The following is an 11,968-nucleotide window of genomic DNA, read 5'->3' on the forward strand; positions in this document are numbered from 1 at the left end:
TGAGTAGGGCAGAGACTTGAGAACTGAAGCAGTCCTCAGTTTGAATTTTAGTTCTGCCACTTACTTGCTGTGTGACCTTGGGCAAGTCTTTTGTCCTCTCCTCAATTATAAAATGGGATCAGAACCCCTAGGAAGGTTAGAGGGTTCGGGCAGGTAAGCACGTGAAGTGCTTGGACTAAGTGCTTTATACACCTGAGTTGTCGTTTTTTTGGAATGGGAATGGGAAACACAGACCTGAGAGAGGGCAGTAGAGAAGGACCAGTGAGGGAGACATCAGCCAGGCTGCCTTTCCTTTCTCTCCCAGGTTCCTCCCATATCCTGACTCTTGTCAGGATACCCACCCTCTACCCCTGGGCACCCAAGCCCAAGGGTAACTCCTCGACGGGGTGCTCAGAAAGTCAGTCTGTCCCCATTCCCATTCCTAGCCCCAGCCAAATATAAATATTTCACTTGCCAATGCCCAGCCTGGCCCAACTCCAGGTATTTCTGTGAATATGAAATATTTCTAACAACTGTGTGCTTTTTTCTCCCAACTTTTTGGTCATTAGGACCTCACTGGGCAGTTTGGCAACTTTGTCAGTCATTTTGAAACAGTTTGGTTCATTTGTCTTGAGGCTTCCGGAGTTTATCCCATAAATTTTCTGACCCTGATAGGAAAGCTTATGGTTAATAGCATCAGCGTCAGATAGGACCACGTTCCTGTCCCGCACCTCTGCTGCTGTGTGTCCTTGGCCAAGTTGCTTTCCCCCTCTGGGCCTCAGTTTTCTCATATGTAAAATGGGGCCACATTCCAGCCGTGAGGCTCTTGTAAGCAGTTGATGAGGTCACATGTATAAAACGCCTAGTGCATATTAAGCTCTTAATAAGTGTGAAGTATTTTGATTAATTTTATTCTTTCAAGAAAAATTTATTGAACATGTGCTCCGGAACCAGAACACCCAGATTTGAATCCTGGCTCCATCACCCACCAGCTATGTGACTTTGGACAAGTCACTTAACCCCTCTGGACCTCAGTTTCCTCTTCTGGAAAATGGGGGTTCATCCCTTGAGTAGTCCACCATGTTGATAGAGCACCTACTATGTGCCAGGGCCTGTACCAGGTACATTTTTGTCTCCAGGTCTCCTGTTAGTTTGGGGAAAAGTTGCCAACCTCTTACTCTTCCCTGTACCAGTTTGTCACATCTGGGTGCCCTGGGGTGATGTGACACCTTTTTCCCCCTTTATTTGTTTCTCTTAGAAAATGTTTCTCCTTTCCAAGTTATTTTGCCTTTTCTTCAAATCTTAAGTGTGTTTTCAGCCTGTGCTTATCTGAAGCTTACTCATACAAAATGATTTTTTTTTATCATTGAGAATGGTATATATCTAGCGGCTCTGGTAAAGCTGCGTTATTCCTAAAAGCACAGGTTTTCTCAAAGACTTGGCTTGTCACCTGCTCCTGACGCCTCAGTTAAGATCATAACCCCCGCTTTACACTCCTCATCCCTCTCACTTGGTATATTTGTTTCCCTGTAGCACCTTGAAAATTACTATCTATTCCTTGTGCCCTCTCCAATCCATAAGGACAAGGAATTCTGTCTCCTGTGCCCTGCATGTCCCCGATGCCTGGAACAGTGTCTGGCACCCAGTAGCTGCTCTGTAAATTCTGTGTAATAACTAGGTGAGACCCAATACCCAACAGTAAGAAAGGCATGGCCATATTTTGATTATTGTGGGGGACAAGGATCGGTTTCATTTCAGAGTGTAAAATAAAGAGAGATGTCTTTGGCTCCATCAGTGCAGCTTGCGGGATCTTAGTTCCCCGACCAGGGATTGAACCTGTGTCCCGTGCAGTGGAAGCAGGGAGTCCTAACCACTGGACTGCCAGGGAATTCTCTGTCTCACCTTTTCTTAATAATCCTGGTGCCTTTGTATTGAACCTCTCCTTGGTGCCTCGCTGGCAGTGAGCGCTCTACTGGGTTGGTCTCAGTGAATCAGCAGCTAACCCATGGGTGGGTACTGTGATTATCTGTATTTTTCAGTGGGGGAAACCAAGGCACAGAAGCATAAAAACCCGGCCTACGGTCACACCCCTAGAAGTGGGAAAGCTGGGGTGCTCGGAGGCTGTCTGGATTCTGTCTGCGCCCTGGATCTCTAGATCCTGAGGATTCGGGTGATTCCTACCATCAGCTGTTAGTCAGAAAGGGAAACTTGAGAGGGGGAGAGAGACCAGCAGACCCTGAGTCCAAAAAGCCAATAACGGGACATGGATGGATCAGGGTTGTGGACAAAGTAGTAGTGGGGGTGACGGGGTAGAGACAGTGGAGGATAGAAAGAGCAGGGCCAGGAGCAGAGCCCCGGGGTCCTGCCACCGATGCCTGTTTGGCAGTGGGCAATTGTGTTCCCTGGGCACCACTCTGTGCCCAGTCCTGTGCTGGCACGACCCTGACCTCCTGGACCATGGGATGGAGGTACCCCAAGGTGGGGGGAGGGGGTATCCCCTGACTCAGCGTGGGGGAGTCAGGCATCTGCTTTTTATCCTTTCCTTCCTTCTCTGGCTTATTCTGTGGTTGCTACTGTTTGCAGCTTCTCAAGTCGCAGGCTCAGCTTGTTAACTGTCAGCCTTTCTCCTTTCTCTGTGCATTGCCAGAAGCAGGTTCTCCCTCCACATGCTGCACAGCTGTCCTCCTTGGAGCTCCCTTTACCTTCATCTGGGGATTCCTTCCTTTTGCCTTTTTCTGGGCTAGATCTTATTTCTTTGATCTGATAGCTTCCTTTTTCTTGGTTTATTCCTTCCTGTGGTGAAGCAAATCCTCCAGTAGCTTTCTGAGAAACGGTTCCTGGGCATGTTTTGTTTGTTTGTTCATTTTGTTTTGCCAACTTGCACCTCTCATGGAACAATTTTAAACAGGGGAGTGCTGTGGTCTGATTTGTGTTTGGAAAGCTCTCTCTGGCTACCATGGAAAGGATGGAGCCGGAAATGCTAAACCAGGCCAGGGAGCCACGTGCGGAGGCTGGAGCAGCTGTACCTTTGAGAAGAGGTCCCAGCCTTCCAGAAATCCAGAGGATGAAGGGGAGAGAGGCCCTCACCCAGGTCATTGTCATTCAGCAAGGGCAGGTGACAGGTGCTGCCAGAGGAGGCCTGAGGAGGAAGAGATCCTGTGTAGCTTAGGATGGCACCACACAGCTCCTGGAGGAGGTGGCATCCTACCTTGGTCCTGGGAGCAGGATTTCCACCGGTGGACTCGGCTGGACCAGCTAGTTTTTCACAACAGGTCCCCAGTAGCAACTGTGCAGAAGGCAGACAGTATGGCAGTGTTAGGGGTTTGTTCAAACAAATGTGCACTGCACACCTGTGATGTGCTTGGGCGTTGCTTCTCACACTTAATTGTGCTTGCAATCCCCCAGAGAGCTTGTTGAAGTGCACATTCTGATTCAGTGGGTGTAGGGCAGAGCCCAAGACTGCATTTCTAACACACTCCCAGAGGCTGCCGCTCCGGGGACCACACTAATAGTAGCCAACCGCTTGGCGCTGTTCTAAACGCTGGCGACACAGCAGTGAAAAAAAACTAGGCAAAAGTATCAGCCTTGGGGGAGCTTTCATTTTAGTGAGGGGAGCGGACAATAAACTTTATAAAGTTTATAGTGTATTAGATAGTAACACATGCTAAGGAGAAAAGTAAATCAGGGAAGGAGAGTGTGTATGTCTGTCTGTGGCAGGGGCTGCAGTTTTCAATCAAGGAGGGTCTTGTGAACAATAAGGTCCTACTGTATAGCACAGGGAACTCTATTCAATATCCTGTGATCAACCATAATGGAAAAGAATATGAAAAAAGAATATGTACAACTGGATCACTTTGCTGTACAGTAGAAATCAACACAACATTGTAAATCAACTATACTTCAATAAAATAAGGTAAAAAAAAAAAAAAAAAAGGAAGGTCCCATGAAGGTGATCTGAGGAGGGGGTGAGCCCTGTGAATACCTGGGGAAGAGTATTCTAGGCATAGGGAACAGAGAGTGCAAAGGCCTTGTGGGCTGAACAAGATGATCCAGGAACAAGATGATCCAGGAAAAGTGCTCCGTATACTCAGTGAATGAGCTGCTTGCACTCTGGAGTCAGCCAGACTCTTGGAGTCAAAGCTCAGCCACAGAGCTGCGTCCGACAGCAATTACTTAGCCCTTCTGTGCCTCCACTTCCTAATCCCTGAAACAAGATGAAAAATAGTAAGATGATGTGAGAATTAAATGAGTTAATATTTGTAAAGTACTCACAGCAAAGCCTGGCTCACGGTGAGTGCTCCAGTGTTAACTGCTGTTGTGATCATTTGCTCTGTAATATATTCATGTTGGCCATGATTGTTTATTTGGATGTCTGCCCCCTTTCCCATGAGCTCTTTCTGGTGAACTCAGTGTCATCTCTGTATCCCCAGCATCCAACCCAGGGCCAGCACATGGGAGGACCTCTGAATGTCAGATGAGGGATATAAAACTGGATTCTCTAATTGTCGGGGGCATTCCAGCAAGGGTGCTGGTTGTGGGGTTCAGGTCCTTACTGATTTTATCTTTTCAACCAATGTCTTATGGAGAGATATATTAAGGTGTCCCATTACATTTGTGGATTTGCCAAACTGTGTGTCATTCTGTTGTTTTTTGCTTTGTATATCTTGAGGCCATAGTATTAGGAGCACGTATGTTGAGAACTTTTGTATATAATGGGTCAGTTTGTTTTGTCACCATCTTTGTCCCTGATAATACCTTTTGCTTTTGTCAGTTATTACTGTTTTTTTAAACAGCAATGGTCACTCCTCTCCTTGACTCTTGGTTCATATTTGCCTGGTCCGTCTTTTCCCATCTTTTTATTTTCAGTCTTTCTGGCTTCTGATGTTTTACAATAAATGGAGCTTCACGGAGCATTCTCTAAAAGCTGTCTTAGCGTAGGGCTTTGTGCTGGGCTCAGTGTGTGGAAGTTAGAAAATTCTGCCCCAGTGACCTCGGACACAGATAGAATACTTGGGTGTGAAACAGAATTTACATTGTCAGGCTTCATGGGGTTTACGACATGGAGCCTCTGGAAAAGGAGCTTTGATCCATTCAGTCCCATGCTGGGCAGTGTTGCTGGGGTCACCATGATGAGCATGATACCTCTGACCCTTCCTCCCTCCTCTCCTCCCGGGGGTTCACTCTCCAGTGGAGGAGACAGAGCCATCTCTAGACAGTGATGACTCAAGAGTGGGCAGGGCTGGGACTTGGGAACCCAGAGGTCCCCCTCTGGGCAGTTGGGAGGTTTCCAGGAAGGGAGCTCGGGGAAGGCCTCTCTGTTAAAGATACAGGCCCATTAAAGTTACATGTGAGCAAAGACCCAAATGATAGAAGGGATTGAACCATGTGGAGATCTGGGGGCAAAGCATTCCAGTCAGAGGAAACAGCAGATGCGAAGACCATGGAAGGAAAGAGCTTGGTGACTCTGAGAAATAGATAGCAAGGAGGCCAGTGTGGGAGCCCAGAGGTGGAGCCTGACCCAGCCTGGGAGGTTAGCTCCCTGGAGCAGGGGATGGCTGAGCTGAGACCCCAGAGAATATATAATTAAACAATAGAGCACAGCAATCTAGAATCAGATTCCCTGGGTTCATACCCCTCCTCGAAGTCACACCAGTTATGTGTGACCTTGGGCTAGTAAGGCAACCTGTCCTGCCTCAATTTCTTCATCTATACAATGGAGATAACAGCTCCTATCGAGGATCAGACAAGGCCCCAGTATCCTAACTACTCCGTATGCCAGATCAGGTGCTTACCTGGGTCCACTGGGGGTGTGGAAGAGTGGGGAAGGACGAGGCTGGACCAGTGGGGTATCTGGGCTTTTTCCCAAGGGCACTGGGGAGTTATGGTAGGTTCTGAGAAGGGTGGGGACAAGGTCAGGTTTATACTTTTAGAAGACCCTTCTGGCTCTGATGTGTGGGATGGTTGGTAGCAGGCAGGATGGTGGGGATGGACACATGCCTGCAGTGGGGCCACCTCTGAGTGTCTCTTGAGTCCGCCTGGCACTGAAAGGATCTAGGCCAGTGCTGTTCAAGAGAAATATAAAGTGAGCCTTACGTGCAATTTAAAATCTTCGAGTAGCCACATTTAAAAAGTCAAAAGAAGGAGATGAAGTTAATTTTAAGTATTTTAACTCAATTATATCCTAAATAGTATCATTTTAACAGGTAATCAATATTAAAAAAACATTATTGAGGTATTTCATAGTCTTTTATTGTACCAACTCAGAGTCAGATTTGCGGCGCCTGGTTGGAAGGGCTGGGCGGAGAGGTCCTTTTGGCCACAAGGCCTGAGCCTTGAATGCCAGGCCCAGAGGCTTAGACTCAGTGCCGCAGGAGCCATCGCAGGGTTCTGCCCATTTGTTTTTCAGGGTTAGGTGATCCCGCTGCCCAGTTTCCCCCGCAGGAAATCTAGCCCCCCAGGGCTCCCTACCAAAGCTAGGCACTTTCAGACCCCCTTCCTTCCGCCCTGGAGTCTCAATCCCTAAACTGCTTGGGCCTTTAAATCTCAACTGTCAATCAAGGCTCCTGTTTAGAGGAAACGTCGTAATAAACCTCTCCTTGAATGCCGCGGCCTCGGTCCTGGCCTTGTCCCGCCGTTTAGCAGGAAGTTGGGAGTTGTTCCACGCTCTCTTGCACTCGGCTGTTTCCACACCCCCGTTCGTCACCTCTCGCCTACTCCTCCCTCTTCGAAGTTGGGCCCCTTCGCCAAGGCCTTCCTTATATGGGCATGGCCCCGAACGGCCGCCGCTCATTGGCTGGGGGCCTCACGCGCGCGTCTGTCAACAAAGAGGCGGAGGGAAACTAGTCGGGTGCTCGCCCGCGCGACAGCCGGAGGGAAGGAGCGAGGGGGCGGGCCCTCTTCCCACTCGTGCGCACGCGTGTGTGCAGCCAATTTCTCCCGCCGTAGGGGGCGGGGCTCGCCGGTGGGGGCGCTTTGGGGGCGTGTCTCGGTTTCAAGGGTAGCCCCAGGGGTTGGCGGATTCCGGGGAGGCTATATTTGGGGGCTTGGGGATATTCTTGCGTGCGTGTGGGGATACTTTGGGGTTCCCTTGAGTTTAGGGGGCACCTTGGGATTCTGGTTTCCGTTCTGTTGTAGTGTGGAAGGTTCGGTTGTGTTGTAGGGGATCTCCCGTGTGGATTGGGGTGTTTGGTGGGTATAGGATTTGGGGAGCCACGGAGAGACTGAGAAGCAAAGAAAAGAGTCCAAGAGTACCAATTCTGGACCCAGAATGCGTGGGCTTTCGGCTCTCCCGACTTCCTACCTGATTGTCTCCGGACACGGGATTTAACCTTTCTGTGCCTCATCTGGAAAGAGGGACTGATAACACTACCTGCTTCCTAGGGACGTGGGAGGATTAGCAGGAGTTGTTAGAACAGTACCCAGTAAAACTGCCAGCGAGCGTGACATAAGCTCATGTCTGCTTATTAACATTTGGTAAGGTTTCTTTGGGAGTATTTTGGAGGTTCTTTTGGCTTTTGAGAGATATCTGGTTTGGGATTAGTTATATGTGTTACGGAGATTTTATGCTTTAGTGAGTTGTTTTGCGGTTGGGGGGCTTCTGTGGAATTAGGGAATACATGTGGAGGTTTAGAAAGAGTTTGAGGTGAGTATAGGATTTCAGGAAACTGGTCTTTTAGGTCATCTGTGAGGTTGGGAAGTTGCTGTGTGTGTTCGAGTTCTTGGTTAGGCATGGGAATCTGTGAGGGGTTCGTTGAGATTGAGGCTTTCTGTGCTGGAGGGGATATTTTTAGGTTTGGAAGTTTAAAGCAGGATTTGAGAGGGTCTGGATATGTTACGTCAGGATTCATTTGCATCTATAGAGAATGAATGGCCTTTGATGTGGTAGCTTCTATTCCTGGACACTTTAGATGTGTTGGTGGTTGGTAAACTTAGCCTTCTGTAGGTTTTAGGGGCTGTGTGGCATTTTTGTTGTTGTTGTTTTAAGCAAGAAACTGACATTTCGGCAGGGGCTGTAAGTATTGGGGTAGGTGGGATTGGGGATTATGGGGGGCAAGGATTTTTAGGATTAGGACTTTCTGTTTATGGGGTCTGTGGATGTTTGGAGCCTGTCTAGATCTTGAATGGTGTCTACAGGGTTATGAAGTAAATGGTGATTTAGTGGTGTCTGTGGTATTGCCTGAATTTAGAGGGACCATATATACTGCAGAGGGCCAGATAATGAGTATTTTTCCATAAAGGGCCAGATAATGAGTATTTTTCCATAAAGGGCCAGATAATGAGTATTTTAGGCTTTGCAGGCCATATGTTCTCTGTTGCCACTACTTAACTCTGCCATGATAGCATGAAAGCAATCATAAACAAATGAACATGTTTCAATAAAACTTTTATTTGCAGAGGCAGGCAGTGGGCCACATTTGGCCTGTGGCTCAAAATAGTCTGACCAGGAGTCAGCAAACTACTTTTACCAGTCTGTAAGCATGTGGAAGTTTTGATGTTTGAAGGGTATTTTGTTGTTTTTGGTTTTGTTTGTTTTGTTTTTTTAATTTATTTTTATTTTTGGCTGCATTGGGTCTTCGTTGCTGTACGTGGGCTTTCTCTAGTTGCGGCGAGCGGGGGCTACTGTTCATTGCAGTGCGCGGGCTTCTCATTGTGGTGGCTTGTCTTGTTGCAGAGCACAGGCTCTAGGCGCGCGGGGTCAGTAGTTGTGGCACGCAGGCTCAGTAGTTGTGGCGCATGGGCTTAGTTGCTCCACGGCATGTAGGATCTTCCCAGACCAGGGATCGAACCCATGTCCCCTGCATTGGCAGGCAGATTCTTAACCACTGGGCCACCAGGGAAGCCCTGAAGGGTATTTTGGTTTCAAGATGTCTGGAGGGAAATGGGCCAGGGAAGGATTGAGACTGAGGGATTGAGGGTTCCTGCAGTGGAACGTGGTCGTGTCAGAGTCATTAGCAAAATTGCTTCCAGATTAGGTCAAGCACACAAAGTCATTGCAAAATAACGGTCACTATTGCAAGCCCTAAACTGAAAAGTCTGGAAAATAAGTTTGAGGGCCTGGTGTTAACACTATGTAAGCCTTCCCTACTCTGAGCCTCAAACTCAGCAAGTTGTGAGCAACTTGAGGAAACTAGAAGGGCCTTCTCATCCCAAGGGTCTGCGTTTGTGCTTAAGGGAATTTACCTGCACAGTCTTGGTGCAAGTGTGTGCATTTTTCTGGGTGAGGATACACAGCTTTAAGGGATCCTTCAAGAGCCTCACGACCCGAGCAAAGTGAGGAGCTGAATTCTTAAGGACCTCTCTGTCTCTGACCTCTGATTTTCTTCCCCTGCCCAGTCTACCTTGTTGCTTCCTCTGGGCTCAAGCCGCAGTAGCTCTGGGCAGGGCTGGGAATTCTTGTCTTTTCAGGAACTTGTTACTAGGTGAGCAGATAGAAAAAGGAGGAGCTGTCAGTTGGTACTTTCATTTCTGTTTAAAAAGTTATGGCAGCAGGAGACCTCTGGATCGTGAGTGAAACCAGTCAGGCTGTGAGACAGCGGAGGGTTGGAGCAAACTACCAGCTCCGGTCACACTCTGAGTTTTACAGGAGCAGGTCCTATCCCGTCTGCAGCCTTCCATTTGCTCACCTGTGCCAGGGGGGCGGGAACAGGATCTCAGTGGTCTAGTTTGGTCTGTCCCCTCAGGTCAGGAGATGTTGAGGTCAGTGGGGTACTGGGAGGGCAGGCCGTTCCCCAGCTCCCCAGCCTCCTCTTCCCTGTCTCCAGGTGGCCTGTGGAGCCCCCCACCGCCATTCAGGTCCTGAGATGTGGTGAACCCCCGCCTGTCTGCCACCATTCCCCAGAATGGACCGAGGGGGCCTCCTTCCCTTCCAGCTGTGGTGCCCCCGGCCCTTTGGCACCTACTCCCAGAACCAGCCGCGCCCGCCTTCCGCAGCCCTCAAGCCGTCAGCCTGCCCTGAGCCAGGTGGGGGGGCGGAGCCAGACCATGGCCCTGCCCACTCAGAAAACACACCCCCAGCCTTGGCCACGGAGGCTCCTGCCTCCCAGCCTGCCCCGCTCCTTTCAGCAGCCGCTGCCGGCGACGAGGGTCGAGTCCTGCTGGACACGTGGTATGTTATCAAGCCCGGGAATACAAAGGAGAAGGTGGCCTTCTTTGTGGCCCACCAGTGCGGTGGAGGCAGCCGGGCCAGCTCCATGAAGGTCAAGGGGCACTGGGGCAGTGATAGCTCCAAGGCCAAGCGGAGGAGGCGCTGTCTTGAGCCGACGAAGGCTCCTCCGGACCCAGGGGGACAAGACGGGCCCCCTGCTGCTGAGGGGGTCCCAGCCTCAGCCGGTGAGGATGTGGACCTGCTCTCTGTGGCCGAGATGGTGGCCCTGGTGGAACAGCGGGCCGCCCTGGCCCTGCAGAGCTACCCGCGCCCGAGCACCCCAGCGCCTGTGGTCTATGTGTCGGCCGAACAGGGTGGGCCTGCCAAGGGGCTGGGGTCCGAACGGCGGTCTGGTGGCGGGGACTGCAGCCGTGTGGCGGAGGCCGTGGCCCACTTCGAGGCTCAGCGGGACAACCCTCCAGCCAAAGGCCTCCGCAAGGAGGAGCGGCCCGGGCCAGGCCCTGGGGAGGTGCGCATCGCCTTCCGGATCTCCAATGGCCGAGAGCCCCGTGCACCGGATGGCAGCTTGCCCAACGGGAGCGGGGGCCGGCCGGGTTGTGCCTACCCTGGCAGCCCGGGTCCTGGGGCCCGGGCCAAGGACAAGATCACCTGCGACCTGTACCAGCTCATCAGCCCCTCTCGGGATGCCCTCCCCAGCAATGTGGAGTTTCTGCTGGCTAGGGCGGATGAAGCCAGCGAGGGTGAGACCCCAGCCCCTGCCAGGCCCGAGGACACTCCCCCGGCCCCCCCTCCACCCCCTGCCCGGGACTGTGGCGCGTCAGGCTTCCATGTGGATGTGGTGGTGACGGGGGTGGTGGATGAGTGCATCTTCTTCGGCAAGGATGGCACCAAAAACGTGAAGGAGGAGACGGTGTGCCTGACCGTCAGCCCCGAGGAGCCACCCCCGCCTGGCCAGCTCTTCTTCCTCCAGCCCCGGGGACCTGATGGGCCCCCCGAGCCACCGCCAACTGACTCGCCCGCCACTGCACCCGGCCCGGACGATGCTGAGGGGACGGTGGACACCTCCCTGTGCCGCCTGTACCGGCACGTGTCGCACGACTTCCTGGAAATCCGCTTCAAGATCCAGCGGTTGCTGGAGCCGCGACAGTACATGCTGCTGCTGCCTGAGCACGTGCTGGTCAAGATCTTCAGCTTCCTGCCCACGCGCGCCCTGGCGGCCCTCAAGTGCACCTGCCACCACTTCAAGGGCATCATTGAGGCTTTTGGCGTGCGGGCCACAGACTCGCGCTGGAGCCGCGACCCGCTGTACCGCGATGACCCTTGCAAGCAGTGCCGCAAGAGATACGAGAAGGGCGATGTGTCGCTCTGCCGCTGGCACCCCAAGCCCTACCACCACGACCTGCCTTATGGACGTTCCTACTGGATGTGCTGCCGCCGAGCCGATCGCGAGACGCCCGGCTGCCGCCTGGGTCTGCACGATAACAACTGGGTGTTGCCCTGTAATGGGCCAGGCGGTGGGGGCGGCCGGGCTGGCCGGGAGGAGGGGAGGTGAAGCCGGGGGAGGGGGGGGGAAGAGCCCACCATGCCCACCCCCACCCCCTCCCCCTGGGAGCCGAGGGCCAGGACTGGGTCACCAGCCCATACCCTCAGCCCAGGCAGCATTGATCCCCCTCCAGAACTGCGATGGTGTTCAGGGGGATGACCCAAGAAAGCACTCTGATTGACCCCTACTGGTTTTCTACTCTTCAGACCCTCAAGTAGGGTGTTTTTTTATCAGCATCTCAATTTCTTCTACATTCAGCCCCAGCGCCCTCCCTGCCACTCTTCATACCCCAGGGACCTACAAGCAGGGAGCAGACGGCAGCTAATTTTGGTACTACTTAA

At 51.8% G+C, this 11,968-nt stretch overlaps 1 protein-coding gene across 1 annotated transcript; it reads left to right on the forward strand.

Moving 5' to 3' along the window:
* Window positions 1-9,818: 9,818 nt before the first annotated feature.
* On the forward strand, window positions 9,819-11,636 carry FBXO46 (F-box protein 46). The gene has a single exon (XM_065899607.1). The coding sequence runs from the start codon at window positions 9,819-9,821 to the stop codon at window positions 11,634-11,636; it is 1,818 nt and encodes a 605-aa protein (XP_065755679.1).
* The last annotated feature ends 332 nt before the right edge of the window (window positions 11,637-11,968 follow it).

This window comes from Phocoena phocoena, chromosome 20 (assembly GCF_963924675.1).
Source record: "Phocoena phocoena chromosome 20, mPhoPho1.1, whole genome shotgun sequence".
Lineage (NCBI taxonomy): Eukaryota > Metazoa > Chordata > Mammalia > Artiodactyla > Phocoenidae > Phocoena > Phocoena phocoena.